This window comes from Neolamprologus multifasciatus, chromosome 18 (assembly GCF_963576455.1).
Source record: "Neolamprologus multifasciatus chromosome 18, fNeoMul1.2, whole genome shotgun sequence".
Classification (NCBI taxonomy): domain Eukaryota; kingdom Metazoa; phylum Chordata; class Actinopteri; order Cichliformes; family Cichlidae; genus Neolamprologus; species Neolamprologus multifasciatus.
Window position 1 is genome coordinate 20,464,552 of NC_140456.1, and position 18,226 is coordinate 20,482,777.

The following is an 18,226-nucleotide window of genomic DNA, read 5'->3' on the forward strand; positions in this document are numbered from 1 at the left end:
TTTCATGGTCAGAGCCAATAAAACTTCAATGAGAGGCAGCCTGAAGAAAACATGGCTGTTCTGTGGCTTTACTGAGCATTAATTACATAATCTTGATGCCAGACAGTAGAGGGCCAATCAGTTCTCCGACAGCTCTGCCGACCTATGGCCACATGTGGGTCCCAGTCAGACACATAAACTCACATTACACACACCAACCGCCTTTGACACAGACACATATACACATAAAGGTCAGGCATACACAAACCCATATATAATACTAGCTGACATATTATTGCTGACACACTTTGAGCCCACCAGACTTAACCTCTGGCCACATGTGCTTAGCACTGCCTGCTTTTTCCCTCGGAGCAACAAAAAAAGTGAAGCAACATTATTACACATAATTAGCGAGTGGGTTCGGTCTGCTGTGTGGCACAGAGCTGCACATTCCTGAACTTCTAGCAGACTAACTGCAATGGTGATTTTCCAAAAAAAAAAAAAAAAAACTCCACACATGAGCAAATATGAGGAAGACACTTGACATTGCAGAGCGAAGGTGGAATTCATGCCCACTCACTTTAGAGCTGCAATAACGGGCAGCGAGCGCAGCCATTTGTCATTTGGTGATATGCGAGATTCTGTCCTTTTTGTTTGGACTCATCCAGTGATGAGGAACAGACTAATTATAGAGTCACATTTCCTAATGGATTCATAAACATAGTCAGTCTACATAAATAGAATGATTTAGAGGCAGGAAATGACTGTGCATGCCATGTGGATCTCTCCCATTCTCTCTCTCTCTCTGCCTTTCAGTTCGGTTTTTCTATCTGTCAGACGATGCCCACTTACTGCACGGACTGCACGGGAGTTTTTTTTTTCCATGTGTCGGTGAGATGATTTGCAGAGGCATCTTCTTGTGCAAACAAGCCTTTAAAAAGCATCTCCCACGGGAGTGACACCATTAAATACTCTCTGATTCAGTTTCACGCACTGAAATGACTAATGGGATATTATTTTAAGTAAAGTAACTGCATATGTCTCTTAATTTATGTGACACAATGTAAATCCAGACATCCGTATCCTTGACTCAGTTGAAGGCTTTTTGAAAAAGTTGTGTATTGCATTAAAACAACCCCACAATTTTTTATTTATTTTTTTCAAATTTCATCTTATGTCCACGTGCGTGTGTGGTATGAGGCTTACACTCTTCTAACAGCCCTTTCTATTCCTGGCTCTCTGAAGGAAGGAAGGAAGGAAGGAAGGAAGGAAAAATGGAAGGAAGAAAGAAACACTGCCTGCAGTGTTTGAAGTCACAGATCCTATTAAATCTAATGAATAAACTAAAAATGTAGATTATCTTTTCAACTTTTTGTTATTTTGACATCTATGCTACAATAAACCAATAGGGCGTGAAGGGTCATTACTTGACATATAATAAAAGCGTATGCCCAAAAGGTCACATGAGGCCTAAAAGCAATTTAAAAACATTCTCGGGCTTGTTCATGGATATTAACACGTACAGAAAATGAAGTTAACGAAGGCATTCAGCGGGTGTCAGGTAAGCCGGGAACGGCATCAAGGCAGGTAATGACTTGCTGGGGGAGTAATTGCACCTTGAGGAGTGATGTACACAAATGCTCTGCAGACTGGAGGAGACGCTTCTCAGGGATGACCTGTATTGTGGGTGGGCACCTGGGCGCAAGGGCGGGCCCACAATTCATCTGTGACACCCGGTCGGTGGCTAACAAGCTGTCAGAGGCGTAGAGGACGTTCTTTAACTCAGATCCAGACCACCTTATCGTGCACAGACTACCAGGATGCCTCGGAGGCTTCACAGAGCTAAACAAACCTGTTAAACTGTAAGTTTACTCTGAAACGTGTCCAAAAATAACTAATAGATACAACAGAATGAAATAAAAATTGGAAGAGTATCATGAAACCTATATGCGCTCCCTCTTCTCTCTCTCTCTCTCTCGCTCTCTCCCTCGCTCTCCCCTTTCTCCCTCTCTCTCCGCCTCCTTCTCATTCCACAGAGTGGTAGCGCTGGCACAGCATCGTCCAGAAACCCCTGAGCTGCGGTACTTGCCTCTGTACATCTCTTTACACAGCTCGTCACCGGTAGGTATGAATCAACACAACATAGCTGCGTGGTTTTTAACCAGCACGTTGCAATTTTGACTATTTTTTTTGTTTGTTTCTTTGTTTTTAAAAGCGGCTAACGGGTAACCTGTTTTTTTTGTTTGTTTTTTTTTTAATCTTTCGCCTCTCTCCGAGCAGGTAAGCCAAAAAAAAAAAAAAAAGAGAGAGAAGACAAGAAAATCATTGGATATACGAGAGAAGAGACCCACGCTTATTTTGGCAATCTGCGTGAGAAGATTAATTGAGGGGGGAAATAAAGCTCCTGCCCTCTTCACATCGGCCAGCTTTAGAAGTGAGAAGAGACGGGACCTCTGCGCTTGGAGGAATCGCTCCTGTGCCGGCAGCAGTGTGCGGGGTGCAGACACAGACTTAGCAGACGCACTGAAGGGGCAGAGGGAAGACAGGAAGGTGGAGGATATTTTACGCACAACAGGGCCAAGCAACCCCAATTTAAAGAAGCCGGGAGTCTGCTACTCCGAGTAGAACTCGGTGTTCGGTCGGATTTGCACTTGACTGAGTCCATAGACACAATTAGACTCTATGTGGTCGGCCGGCATGGATTCCTTCATTATAGCGGCGCTGGCAGTGTGCTCTCTAACGGCACCAGCTTATGGGGAAAAAGGGACGAGCAAAGCCCGGAGTTGTTCTGATATCAAGGTGTTTTACAAAGGAAAGGGGTTCCTTGTGGAAGATGTCCCTCAGTTTGAAATATCAGGTAAGCTTTTGTTCGTGTTGTGCGCACTACACCTCATCTTTACCCCTAAAACTGTAAATGACACGCAAAAACACGTTAATTATACCCGTAAGAGCCACACAGCTGCTTTAAACAGTATCATAATCTCTTTGCGAAATCCCTCTAAGAATGGTAGACTGATTGGGACAAAGTCACCACTAGGCTGTGTATATCCAAGTTGTGTATAAATGACATTGGTTCACAAACTCTTAATTTTGTGCTCACAGAGGATCTACAGGAAATTGTAACTCAACGGTGCCTTCATCAAAAAGTTTTTCGTTTTTTTTTTCTGGTGTAACTGAAAGCAGAGAAGACATCCATCTTTCATGTCACATGGTAAAGCACAAGAGCTCTGTATGTCTTAAGATGAAACACTGCTTTGAAAAGATAGTATGACAGCCCAGGCAATCTGTCTATTTGATTTCTGATCAAAACTATGAGAAATCATCCCACACTCAGCATTTTGGAAACACAGATATATGATATGTGCTTCACTTTCAGTTTTCCTTCATTAGAAAAACAAAAAAAAGCTGCTAACTCCTGAAGACACTCCCTAATTCTGCCTCTTCTTTAAACTGTGTCATCCTCTTGTGGGGAATTGCCACCCTATAAATTGCCAGTCACTTGACCATGTGCTGTAACCATGCAAATATGATGCTGCTCACTGTGTCATTCAGGGGCTGATGTAAGGCAGTCACAAGCCCCTTTGCAGTTTAGATGATTGCATGTTTGCCTCCCCTGGAATTCAGTGCAATGCTTTCAAGCATATAAACACACACACACACACACACACACACACACACACACACACACACACACACACACACACACTTTTCTGCTCTACAGTTACAGTATCACACATGCAAGGACAGGACATCTATGCTCATGGTCCCGTTTTTTATGTAGATTCAAATGGAACATCACTCACTTTTAAACTCTTTTTGAACTTTTTCCATTTCCGCAGACTCTGAATGCAGTGAGTGCCTTTCAAAAAAAAGTAAAAAAAAAAAAAAAAGATGTAGATGGCAACACATACAAAGCAATCTACTCAATTTACATTTGGATTTTGCAAAAAGACACCTTTTCCTATCCCAGATTGACATACACTATATATTTTTTCCTCCACTGTCCAATTCCCCGTCCCGAGAGCCAGTAGCAGCAGATAAACTCGCCTCCCCTGTGAAGATTGAGAGGTTGGTCAGCACAGACTGAACAGTTCTGAGACAAGAGTGTCACGCATCTCACACCCTTGACCCTTGCACAAAACTGTGATGTGTTTTCCGGTTAAGTTCTAACACAACACAGTGTGGATGCAGGAAAAAAAAAGGGGGGGGGGATGTGGTTTAGAAAAGTCAGATATTCTTTTTAAACTCTCTTAGTTTTCTGCTTAATGTTGAGCTCTCTCTGAGAGGCAACAGGATGAGTGTGAATGGGGAGCACGATAACGCAAAGTAAATCCTTTCAAGTGATTACACTCTTAGGTAGGGTAGTTGAAAAGATCAAATTTGACAGTGCTATAGAAAGCAGATGAAACTGTAAAAAAAATCATCACTCCATTTATCTTTAGTTAGCAGTAAAGGGCCAAGTGGTAAGTGGACACTTCTCATTTACTTGACAGACACATTGAATAAATCAATTGACGGAATTAACACCAGCCCTGGTTCCTTAGAGATACCCCCTTCTTCTAAATGTCTGTAATCCATAATGCTTTAAAGAGGGAATCTGTCTTGTCACGACATTAACTGTATCACTTGTTTCAATCAATGACGTGGAGCTTACTTAAGTTTGGGGTCAATGCCTCCTCAGTGAGAGAGAAGAGGGAGACACAGGAACTGAGGATGAGACAGATGAGACAATGGATAGGCTTTGCACATCAGCAATACTTTCCTTGTGTCTCTATATTTTTGTTCTCTAGCATAAAATACACTTCAGGTGCTCCATTTATTCCTCCAAAATATGAGCCGCCCGAATGCTGCAGTTGATCTCTGACATTTGCAGAGTTTGTTTCCTGCTGTGACACGGGGGTTCGATCAGCGTAAAGTATTGGCTGGGCCTGACTCAAGGTCACATACTGAGTGACTCAGTTTTGGGAGGAAGAGTTGCATTCCAACTGTGAAAATGATGTCCACTTTTAGTACTTTCAAATCCTTTTTTCATGGCCACTGCACAGTTTATGAAATAATTATTACTCAGGCACAGAAAACAGTTCGTGCAGTTATGAGCCAAACACTAAATTTCTTTTTTAAGATGTATAAATCTTGAGCATGGAGTGCGGACATCTAGGTAAATCAAATTTGAAGAGACAAGTTCTGAACTAAGTTAATTTCTGTTAATTTGACTTTTTTAAGGCATTAAGTATACATGTGCAGTAAATCTGACCCCATATCACAGGCTCCATCTGATATTCCTCAGTCAGCTGTGAACAAAGGTTCCTAGATATCACATGGATGTGCCTCCTTTAGCATCTTGGATAGCCCCCTACTCTTAAGTAATTTGCCCTGCAGAAAAAGCCACGAGAAGGAGAGCTATTGAGTTAAGGGTGAGCTGTTTGTTATCGCTGTGTTGACATAATGACCATGGGGGAACTATAATTTGAGCTCCTTAAACAAGTTCACAGGGGCTAAAGTGAGCTGATTGATGCTTTTAAATGAGCATGATGATGCTATTTCAGCTCTGTAGAGTGTAATCAGTTTTGGAAACAGCTTTTTTTTTCATCCATGTTTACCAAAAAAATGGATGATTGATTTTTATGTCTCCTCGCTGCGCTGCCCCCTCCCTGTCCCACCCCATCTTGACAGTCTTGATGACTTATCCTGTTGTCTTTCAGGGGATGACATTCTTCATCTCTCTGTGTTTCTCTCTCATCGGCTCTTAAAGAGAGAGGCGCCAGGCACTCTTTGAAAGCAGTTGGCAGCCACCGAGCGTTAGATCCTCAATGTCACATAAGCCTATACAAAGAGACAAGCTGTATGAGACATCTGCAGGAAGGCTGGTAACATTTTGGTATGCCATTGATTTTCCCATGCTGTATTTGTGTTGTTGGTTGCTGGTTGCTACACACTGACTGTGAGTTGCACAGTGCTCTGGAGTGTCATTATAACCAGTGTTTGGCTAATGATACAGTAGGACTGCTATTTACCAAGGCTGCTAGGAACTCTTCTTGACTAAAGACTGGCTTGTGGCTGGAAATATGGACTGGTCTGTATGGCAGCCCACCATGAGAAGTATGAGAATGTTTTGAACTCGACAGCTTCACTCAGAATTTAGGGGAAAAAAGTAGCACTGAAGTTAAAAGCTGGTCACTCCTCTCATCTCTTTGACTAAGGCTAAAATACTGGCTGCTAAGAGTGTTTGCTTCCCCTTACTCCTCTTTTCAGCCAGAGGTTAAATGTAGAAGAAGTCCATTGCCAGTAAAAAAAAAAAAAAAAAAAAAAAAAGCTGGCAAGCCACAGAAAGGCTGCAAAATCAACTCCACAACAGCAAACAAATAGTAATGCTCACTATCTTGAGCAGCACTATCTTTTGTATGGTTATTGCAGAGGCCCATGTTCAAATCTGCTCTGGGGTTTTTATGATAGGGCTTTCAATTGTCCTATCATAATAAAGGCTAAAAAGCCTCCCAAAGTAAATGGGTATTTTATTAAAATATAGATTATATTTGGAAAGTTGCAGTAAGACGCTTGTGGTGTCGTATCATTTATGCACCCTCAGCAATGTACTCTCATGCCAGTAAGGATAATACAAAAAATAATTCCACAGTTTTACAGATTATTTGGACATCATTGTCCCACTGTGTTCTTATTAGCTTACTCTCAAGTGGATGCATTATGTTATTGTAACAGCAAAGAGCTATACTATAATGAAAGTGCGTTTGCAGGAAATGAAGACAAGCTTGGTTAAGCACTTTGCACTATTGAAATATTAGTTTTACATTTTACATTTACTTCCCCCCCCCCCCCCCCCCTTTGTTAGTTTCCTTTGCTGTGAAGTATATAATGAAACCACACTCGGTAAAAGCAGTCATAGGGACTCTGTTCTCAGTCTCTATACATATAGCCATCAAAATACTTGCACTGTGATTAGATGTATGGTTAATATTTGTGGAAATAATGCTTTAAATGCAACATCTCAGCTTAAATACACGTGTTGCATAAATGTGACTGCAGGTGGACGTATTCTTGTCACGTCCATGTCCAAGCAGGATTGTCAAAACAAATAAAAAAATCGGTACTCAGACACTGATGGATTCTAAAAAAAAAAGGCAGTCAGATTACATTAGTCATTTGCAAAAGTGCCAATACCAGCAGTGCAGTCTTTAGCATTTCCAGTTTGCACACTTCACAAATGCACGCAGGCAGGCCTGTCTCTTCGCTACCAGCTGAAGTAGTTGATGTTCACAACACTGAACAACACTTTATGTGGGAATTCTAGATTAAAGTCAGTAAAGCTCCAGTTTTAACAACACTGAAGTATTGAATAGTTCCCATAAATGTTAACTGAGCTGGCACACGGCTTTAACTGTTAGCTCTTTAACTGTTAGCAGTTACCCCATAGCCACATTAGCCATCTATTATCATTAAGGTAGTGGCTAGCAGCTAGGGCTAATAATAAAATGGCAATGTTAATGTTGGTGCTCCAAATGTCTGTTCTGTCTGTCTGTTGATGGCAGTTTAACGCTATCACACTGGTCATTTTTTTCCCCTTGGTTCTGACAGTGGTATTAAATAGCTTATATTGTTCTGGGTATCTGTATTGAGTTTGAAATTCTACTAATATGACAACCTAATATCTTAAGTTATTAAGTAGTAGTATTTGGCTCATTTTTGCCTGAAGTACCCTTACGTAGTAGAAAAAGAAAAAGAAAAAAATATAGTTTTTTTCTTAAACTACCTCACTAGGTTGAATTTCATTACACTTTAACACTAACACATCCAACATTGCAAGTCTGCAATGCACAAGTTATGCAAGCATGTAAGCCAGATGGATAAACGATCACACGTGTAGTCCCTTTTCTATAAAGGACTCTTTGTAGATAAAGGGACTCAGCAAACTTAAACATAAATAGAAAATACTGTGTGTGTTGAGATAAGTGTTAGCCCTATCTCTATCCCTTATTCCCACTGATGTGGTTTTCTTATTCTCCTTATGCTGGATAACTAATTGATCACACAGAATTACATATGAATGGAACTCATTAACTGACTCGAAGATAAGAGAGCTGAAGCTTATTTGAAGGTTGATGTCAGCATAAAGCCCCATGCTTCTGTTGGTCTTCCTCTTCAAACAGATTAAAGCAAAAGCAACAGTTGTTTCAGTATCACAGCGTGCAGGCTCATAACTCTGCTGCAGTTTAAAGTCTGTCAATTCCTGCATCTGGGCTCCTGTCTGTGCTTGTTTGTGTGTAGCACTAGAGTGTTTGTGAGCGTGCATTTCTCTGTGTGTGTGTGTGTGTGTGTGTGTGTGTGTGCTAGTGTACCAAATGAAAACACCAAAGTTGTTAAATGCTGAAGTCAGTAAGAAGCCTCTTGAAGCATTAAGCCATAATGGGCTGCAGGGAGCATGAAACAGACCACATCATGTTTGAAGTTCACACACAGAGAGACAGAGGGAGAGAGATGGACTGCTGACTGACTTGGCCTGCCCTGGTTGGTCTGCTTGGTTTTTCTTGTCCTGCCCTGCCCTCTTAACCAACTGTAAGAAAACAAAATAAATAAATATAACACACAAAAAAAATGATAAATTATGACAAGGAAAACAGTTAAAGGAAAACAACCTCTTTTAAAAAAGTCCTTGTGTAATCACTGTTTATTCTCGAAAAGCCTGTTAGAAACATGCAAATGTGCCGGAGGAAAGCATCAACTACTTAATTTGACTCATTTTTTTTGGCAGACTAACCAACCTGCTGTTATTTTTGCTTTCACTTCCTATGACTAATGTCAGAAAATTACAACTATTTCCCACACCTTGTAAAAGGTAAGAAATTGAGGTGCTCTGAGAGACTGGCGGCTGGGTTTTAGAATGTGATGTACTACCTTGACAAGCATCATCTGCTTCCTCTCTGACCTACGTGAGTTTCATTGACAGCCACCACTTCCTCTTCTCTCATCTTGGGCTCCCCTTGTCTTATGTTCACTGTCACTTATCAAATGCGAGAGAAGGACTTCACATGTAGAGCCCTCTATATGAAAGCACACACAGAAACAGCAGACACACAGATGACAGCACAGATAACAGGGGATGGCGGTGTCTTTGCATCAGGCATGTGTGTGTGTGTGTGTGTGTGTGTGTGTGTGTGTGGAATCAGGGGCTTGTGTGTTGCTTCCCTCAGAGGGCTGCAGTGTGTCAGTGTATGATTCGTCTTTTGTCTTCAGAGGAATTGGTTGTGTCAAAAGGAGAATTATTCCCTCATCACAGCAAGCTCCTTCAGTGTCTCTAGTTGTGTGTATGTTTCTATGTGTGTGGAAGCGAGTGGGGGATAGTGGAGCAGGGAAAGGGGAAGGTTGGGTGCAGATGTGTGTGCACATGTGTACCCGGTGTCTCCACGAGCCTAGAAGTGAATCTTCTTTTGTGGGTGTGCCGTGAATGTGTGCACCGTGCACGGCTCCTAGAGTTTAAAAACTGCTTTCTTTTCATTTTCTGTCCTCATGTGCAAAACTGTGTTTGTGCATGACTGCAGACATTTGTATTTAGCTTTTTCTTCAGTTACGTTAATGTGCATGTTTGCCATTGCCATGCTGCTGCGACTCATGTCCCCTCCAGCGGTGCTTTCTTTAGTTTAGGCGAGAATTTGAAGTGTCAAGGATCTTGCTACGGCTGTATGAGAGCGTTCTTTCTGTTACTCCAGCTGCTTCAAACACAAACCAATGGCTAATGCCGTTTCAATTGAGGCCGTGCAGTATGATTTTCTTTCTTGTTTTTGCAATGTGACACACCCTAGAAAACACACATATATTCCGTCTGCAGGTGTGAACCACAGGATATGCTGGGAGATCTTTGTACTTCAGCTAAGACGCTCCTCAGAGGGGAAATCCTATGCCTATACAGCATTACAGCAACAAATTTAGTAGATGCAAACGCATGTATGGAGTTGGAGTATTCATTTGACTGTTTGATTGTGATTACCAATTTATTTGCCTTGATGATACATTTATCTGTTTATTGGGTATTTGAAGCAGATTTCTTCAAAAATAGTGATTTCTACAGAAAGAAAAATCTTCAGCTTGTATTTTATTTTATATTTTATTGATTGATTTGTTTTCCTGTTGCCTGAGTTTATAAATCTCACAGGCTGTGCATGAATCCCTGAAATAAATAATCAATGAAACCTATGAAAAAATGCCGATTAGAGATTACAACAGCCCAAGATGATGATCAAATTATTGTTTTTTCTTACAGACCATCCCACTCCCCAAGATGTTAGTTTTAAAGCAGAGAAAGAATGCACATGTCAGCTAAGTGTTGAGCCATATGACTAGGAAATGCTTTGTATTCCACTGTTTGAAATGATTTGTGTGTGGCAGCTACATTTTCTCACTAATGCTTCTTGTGAAGCTTCGGCACACTCCTAAGCGCTTCCTTCACTTCAGATCCAGTTCTGTATACGCAGTATAATTAAAAGAATCCATGGAAACAGCTGTCAGGCTTATATCTACAAACATATTAAAAAAAAAGCTGAAATGGGCATTTAAGAGAGATTGTGCCAGTGAATAAAAAAAGAAAATAAAAAGTTGGTAAAAAAAAAAAGAAAAAAAAAAGAAAGAAGTGAATACCTATAATCTGTCCAATGACATCTGGCATGCACAGTAGAAACTGAATTAATAGTGCACACACAGGTATAGCAGCATATCCCACAACTGCACACCCCCTTTTTATTAGCGCACTGAGGAAAACATAGGCGACATCTTTGGAATAAAAATTGGCAGAAACATGACTGCAAGTTATTAAACCTTCAGCAAGTACACATGTTTCTGAATCACTGTGTGAGAGATGCAGGCTTCCCAGGTGTTTCTCGAGTCATGAATATCCTCTTTGTCTTCGTTTTCTCATCCTCTCCCCCGAGGTGTAAACATCACTCTCTGTAATCCCTTCCACGGAGCGTGTTTCCGTACTTTGGATGCAGACACGTTGCCGCATTCTCTTCTGCTCTATCAAATCTCCAGCTCTGACCTTTTTAAAAAAAAAAATTTAATTGGTCATTTGAAGGATTTTTTTAGCTGCTATAGACAAGTGCCTGCACACAATAGCTATTACTGCTTTTTTTTTGGCATTCATAATTTCCTGAAGATTTTCTCTCAGCGAGATAAACTGTTTCACACTATTTTCTATTACTCTAATTATTTCCTCCCACTGCATACTTCCTCTTTCCCAAAGTCTTTTCTGGCTTTGAGCTTATATTGCTCTCATTCTTTCCATATCTGCTCCTGCAGAGGAAGTTGTGAATTCATTTATTTTTCATTGCAAATTTACTGCATGTTCGCAGATGCGCTGCAAAAACAAAGCTGGTTTGCTTCTGTTGCTCGTTTGTGATTTTCATGGCTCCATATGGCTATATGGTTGGCTCTATAGAAAGTCAAGAGCTGCGTTTGAGTTGTCTGTCCTCCAAGCTTTAGTAGAGAGATACATAAACAATATGAGAAGAAGTACAACATGTATTTTCTTAAACATTTCATTTGAATCTTTGTATATTGAGGTGAAGATTTAACAATATTTTAGAGAGAAACCCAACAATTAAACCAGTTGTGAAAAAAAATACCTTTTTAACATCTCAAAGAGAACCTGGCCTGTGCTTCGACTGGTTGATGAGAGGCGAGTGGAGAGAGAGAAGAGACGTGTATTTAGAAGCAACAAACAGTAAAAGGTGGACAGTGGGTTGGCCCAGTAATAACAGATTATTAACATGCAGCTTAGCTGGCAAAGGCAGATGGACACATAAGAAAAATGACTAGATAGGAGTTATGAAACTATGAGGGAGAGACAATAAGACATATCACATGCAATCTGGTCGTTAAGTGATGACGTGACGAATCCTACTTCCGGGCCTAAAGTAGTCTGCGTTTAATATGGCTTTTGTGTTGTTAACATGTTTAATGTTTTGTATTTTCTTCTATTTAATCTCAAAAAGCTCCTAAAACAGTCAGTGATCACTGTTGACCTCCCTCGGCTTTTATTACCGCTAATCATTTATTTAAGCTCAGTTTTTAAAACCTTAGGATGTAACTACAGCCCAGCCCATGCAGCAGTATATGAATGACTAACCTCGTATTGTGGATGGATTACCTCAGTTGTTCTCCTGGCTGAAGTTTGGTCCTTTTACAGCATCCTGCCATGCGATTACATTTGTTCCTGACCACCGAGAACACTCACGTTAACTTTTATCGAGTGGAAAAACAGTTAGCTTGTTTATATTACACTAACATAGCTGTGTCGCTAGCGGTCACGTAGCACATCATTATATACCAGCTAGCCAAACTTCAGTAACCCTACAAACGTCACTGCTGTTTAGTTTTCTGTCTTCATTTATGTTGGAAGTGATAACAGAGCTGTACGTTTTAATTTGTTTCCAAAACCCCGCAGTCAGGACATGCTATATTGTATTTAGATTGAAGCTAGCGAACTAACTTCCTGCTAACTTCTAACTCCGTTAAATGTCATACATTCTGTTTTCATGGATGCCTGGATGGTAAACTCAATTGTTACACCTGGTAGAGCAGAACGCTGATCATTTTATTAAAGATGAAAGACTTTAGACAGTTTTTCAACTCTCAGTAATGCCATAGTGATCGATTGATATATGGACCTGCAGCGGAGTTTAGGCCCAGACACGGCTAGTGACATCAGACTTAACGACCGGATAATGGCATATAAATACATAAAGAGCAGAAAAGTAGAGTGTCTCATTTTGAGGTCTTGGTAGTCAAATATATAGAAGTGTAGCATTTATCAAAAGGTCAGTGATATAGGAACTGTCACACATAAGAGGCATGCTGGGAAGATTTCAGGTTGGAAGGATGTATAGATTTTTCACGAGTTATTTCAAATTTTTGTCAATAATGTTGTAGGAGGGACTGCCACTACCATGGGCTCTGAGACACAGATAAAGGTTATTTTCGCCACTGTGCAGACACACACACACAAATGTAAAAAAAAAAGCAAAAAGAAACTGTGTGCTTGCCCTGCATACTGAACTTTAAACAACTCAAGGAAATTTGTCTTCTTAGCTCAGTGCACAGCACAGCGTCAGCCATGAAGTCTCACTGTGTGTGCCATCCGGCCCCAGCACGCGACTGCATAAAAGGGAGAAGCTGATTAGCAAAGTCGCAGGAGGAGTGCCAATCACACCATAAGGTGCTGCTCCCCACACTACTGTGGCCCAGTGCTCTTCCTGCACCTTAACTAAAAGGCACACCTGCAGTGTAAAATACAGTCATGTGGTTTTACTTGCACATAATCAGATTTTTTTTTAAAGCGTGTGTAATTTTTTATTTATTTCCTTTTATTTCTTAAGCAATAGATAAATATATGGTACAATATAGGTTCCTCCTTTTTTTAAAATAAAAGTGGAAAGTGCCGAGGGCATCTGTCTGCCCGGCAGAGACTGGGAGCTGGTACTACAGAAGGGGAGAGCCTGAAAACTAAAAGGCTCTGCTTAACATTCTACTTTTGGAAACTCTAACAACCACAAGTAAGCCTGAATTCAGAGAGCAAAGTGCTCTGTTGGGATAATATGGTACTAAGAGGTCTTTTTATATGATGGAGCTTGGCCATTAAGGGCTTTGTATGTAAGGAGGAGAATTTTAAAACCTTTTCAGACTGTTACTGGGAGCCACTGAGCAGAAGTTAATATGGGAGAAAAATGATCTCTTTTTCTAATTTCTGTCAGTACTCCTGCAGTCGTGTTTTAGATCAGATGGAGGGCTTTTATAAGGCTATTGGAACATCCTGATAATAAGGTACCACAGTAGTCCAACTTGGAAGTAACAAATGCATAGGCTAGATTTTCAGCACGGCTCTGACAAAGTGTGCTCCTAATGAATAAAGGTCATGCGATGATTTTTTAAAATGAATTAAAGATCTGGCTATGGCTGATTAATGACTTCTTTATAAAAAAAAGTATTAATGCCATTTTGATTCTTCCTGTAAATCTATTTTCCTACATGCACCATCTTCCTTTGCTCTTAGTTTGAACGTGTTTACAGTGGAAACTTTCAGTTTAGCAGTTTTAACAGACTTTCAAAAACTCCATGATCCCACAGCATGTCTGCTTCTCCATCTGGTACATTTTTGGGACCTCAACTTTCTAATTGCAATAAACTGCAAAGATCACTGGCCTTTCATGGCATTAGTTCTTGCAGCAAACAGGATACTCAAATACGTTCTTCTAAATGTGTACTTTAGTCTTTTTAAGATCTCTGTCTTCCAGTTTCTGGTAAAGCAGTTTCTTCCATTTAAAACAAAAAAAATCCGAGTCCACTCCAACTCTCATCTTCTGTTAGATTTAGTGCTTTCTAAGCACATTCTTCTCTATTTAAATAGTGAGATCTGATTTCATGTGACATCATTTGTCAAGCATTATTTGTGACCAAGAAAGGCCTGAGTAGTTCATGGTGGTTTGCTTATTTGGCTTGACCAGCCCTTGCGATTTAATTTTGGAGGTAGAGTGACTGTCTGAGGATGGAGGAGCAGGAAATGACCGGAGGATTACTAAGACCTTGTGAGAAGAGGGTCGCATAAAAAAAGCTCATAATTACAGGGGGAAAATATGCAATTACTGTCAATTGTCATCCTGGTTGCTAGTATAAGATTAGTTTTTATTACCCAAAGCTTTACCTCTATGGCTCCCCCCCCCCCCCCACACACACACACACATATCACCACCACCACTTTTCTGACTCACTATTCACTTCTTCCTTAACATGTTCTTTTTTCCCTTTCCCGTCTGTCCACTCCCTTTACCAGCCAATTTTACTAACTCTCGTCAGTTTCTCAGTGTGTCTCCCTTTTCTTTGCCTGTTTATGAGCATCGTAACCTCCAAATAGACATGCCATATGAACCACTTAATTGCTAGTAGTGCTCCTGTATATCTGTCTGCCTAAAAATAAAAGAGTAGGGGAAAGCCAGTTTGGAACACGTGTAAGGAATATGTTATAGCTGCTTGGCTCTATACAACTTGGCAGCACATGACTGAACAAAATGCTGAAAAAGGGCTTCCTCTACTGTACCCTGTCAACACCCCCTTTTTACTATTCTCTGCTTGTTTATTGAGGAGGGCAAGCAGAAAACAAATGAACTTGCCAATGCCAATGACTTATTTAGCTTTCCCCAGCTTCTCTTCAGCTGTAACACCAAACATTATAGTTGGACTCACTTATTAGTGTTTCATTTGTCTTATTTCTTGTCCTTTGCAGTCTTCATCTCTTCTTCCCACCCTGCAGAGTATTCTTGCATAAATATTTTACATCTTCCCAGTGAACTCTGTCAACCCTTAGTGCATGCCTGAATCACTTATTATAACATATAAAATGTAAATCCGAGTGTATTTCAAGTTGTCCTATCAAAAACTACTCGTCTTGCATTACTTTGTTCTTTTTTTTAATAAGCACTCATATTAGACAACACATTTTTCTAATTTGTGGCAATAGAAAGTTTAAAAATAGCTTTATTGACATGGCAGAAAGAAAATGCTTTACATCTAAAATAACTGTACCATCAGTATAATTCAAGCTAAATCGGGCATATTTCTAAATGATGGATGATGGAGCATGAGTACAAAGATAAAAAGTCAAAAAAAGTCAAAGTAAAAAAACATGTTAAAGAATGTATTAAAGACAGTTGTATATGGTATGTTCTCTTACCTTACGGTAGCATTCTGGACCACCTGAAATTTGGAAAGGTTGTGTTGAAAGAAACAGGAACACAGCCAGTTTTTAAGCTGACTGGAATGTAATAAAGGCATGGCAGTAGGAGGCAAGGATAGACACAGTCTTTCATCTTACGCTGTTCTCCTCTGCAGCCTGTCTGAAGCTCTCAGCTGACTGAAAATATGCAGAACGTGATACAGTGAGTTCGATATCTTGCAGCAGTGTATTTCAGCTGAAATCCCTGACTCATCAGTGTCGTATTTGACACCTTAAGGGAAGCTCAACTGTCTTGCACCGTTTGTATCCAGTGACTTTATTGGTGATTGTAACAGAAAGCTTTGTCAGAGATAGTCTAGCATCTCTGCTCTTCATTTTGTGCTTGAGTATGCGTATTTAGTCCAGGATCTGGTTTAAACTAAAAGCCTTCTCTTTAAATCTTTCATGCTCCTGCTACCGTCCTACTGAGATAAAAAGAGAAGCTGTGAGATGATTCAAAGGGCTTATAAGTCATTACTTTTTCACACACGTTCAGTTTCATTATGTCATTCTTTATGTGTGCCTTTTTTGAATTTTAGCTAAGAATCACGTCTTTTATAGCCACTTGATCTTGTTATCTGTCTTGTTACAAAGAAAAGTTGCATGCTGCATCATTTTTTCATCTTATATATGTGTGTTTGTCTTTGTATTTGTCAGCTTTGTGTGTCCTCTAAAAACAATGTTATGAACAGCACATGTAGCTGTGATGCAGCAGTAGTGGCAGCGCTCTGTCATACAGTCTGTCCTTTGCGTGTCCCTATACCATGCACCCTACTTTCCCAGCAAACCCTAGCAGACTCAGTCCCAGCCCTGAGGCCCAGGGCATCACTCAGTCAAATTGAATCACAAATCCTTTTGGGCAGAAGAGGCTGTGGCTCAGGATGAATGGTTTTGGTTTGTCATGTGATGTCTGCTGATGAATGGCCAGGGCCTGGAGGACTGAAAGGGCTGAACCGAGGTAAGTGGGACTTGTGTAGGTCATTTCCCAGGCAGATTTTGGTCATCATATATTCTCCTTCTACAGACTGAATTATTTTGTTCTTCAAAACGAACTTCTATATATCTATAATTACTAGGTATTATAGTAATATATATTTAATAACACAATTTTAGATTACTTTCCCGTTTAAAATGAACTCCTTGTAGAAAGTACATTAGGCTGGGGAAAAACGTAACAAAAGAAAAAGCAATGTTCCTGTTTTTTTTTACTTTTCTTTGCAATAAGAGAAACACAAAGAGAAGTTCTGATGTTTCATATTGGGATGCTTTCTCAAGAGAGTTGTGCTTTTACTGGAATCAACTCTATTACTGTAAGAAGACCCTTTCTTCTTAAAGCTTCCATTCATTTTTAGGCCCCTAGTGTTTTTTCCCGATATGACTTTAGAAATTAAACTTACCTTTTTTTCACCCCTCGGGCTCTCACTTCCTCTTGTGAGCTTTCCTCGCCTTCTTTTACTCTTTGCTCTCTTCATATCTCTCTTGGTTAGCTTGCCACGATTAAGCACAGCTGTCACACTTATCCAGAAGTCACTCTTTTTTGAATTTTTTATAAATGTGGTCTGCTATCTTTCTTATTCCCTGGCCCTGCTCACTTTGAATGATGTCTAAATGAATGAAAAAAAATAGAATGAATAAATTAAAAAACAAAAACAGAAAAATCAAAGGATACAAAATAACTAAATAACTGTGGGTGGAGCACTGCCTAACTCCTCTGTGTTACTCTCTGAGGCAGTGATGTGTAGCCTCGGGTTACTGAGGCGGCTCAGACTATGAGAAACTGGAGTGTGACACTGAGCTGATAGAAACTTAAATTATTTGCCAATGTCTGTGTTTCACCTCAGCTAGCTGGGCAGGCAGTAAACTCACACACACTACCTTGACGCATACAATTTGCCCTTTGCCTTCAGTTTTCCTTTCTGTAAATTCAGGAACCACACTGTATAATTTAATCACTCCATGGCTGATGAATAATAATACAAAACACTCTGCTGACATTAAATGAGTGGTTATCATACTGCTAATTAGCAGCTTTAGACTATAGCAGTATAAATGAGGGATACTTCAGGGTCACCTGATCCAGCCTTAACTATAATCTTTATCAAAAAATGGAAGTTTTAACTCTGATCTTAAAAGCAGAGAGGGTTTCTGTCTCCTGAATCCAAACTGGGAGCTGGTTCCAAAGGACAGGAGACTGAGAGCTGAAGGCTCTGCCTCCAATTCTACTTTAAGACACTCTAGGAGCCAAATTTAAGCCTGGAGTCTGAGAGCAACGTGCTCTTTTACATTAATATGCTACTGGGAGGTCTTTAAGATATGACAGAGTATGATTATAAAGACTATATGTGAAGAGAAGGAATTCTGGATTTACATAGGAAGCCAATTAAGAGAAGCTAATATTGGAGACATAAGGAGAAATACGATCTCTCGTTCTAGTCCCTGTCAGTACTGGCTGCACTGTTTTTTGATTAACTAAAGGCT

At 40.2% G+C, this 18,226-nt stretch overlaps 1 protein-coding gene across 3 annotated transcripts in view; it reads left to right on the top strand.

The window, feature by feature from the left end:
- Positions 1-1,714: 1,714 nt before the first annotated feature.
- Positions 1,715-18,226, top strand: part of gpc1b (glypican 1b) — a 63,164-nt gene continuing 46,652 nt past the window's right edge. Inside the window, exons 1-3 of one of the 3 annotated variants that reach the window (XM_085140281.1) lie at positions 1,715-1,841; positions 2,016-2,104; positions 2,260-2,836. In XM_085140281.1, the coding sequence (XP_084996407.1) occupies positions 2,662-2,836 (175 nt within the window). In that variant the 5' untranslated portion in view covers positions 1,715-1,841; positions 2,016-2,104; positions 2,260-2,661. The remainder of the gene's footprint in view (positions 1,842-2,015; positions 2,105-2,259; positions 2,837-18,226) is intronic. The other 2 variants (XM_085140279.1, XM_085140280.1) reach the window with 2 other exon arrangements.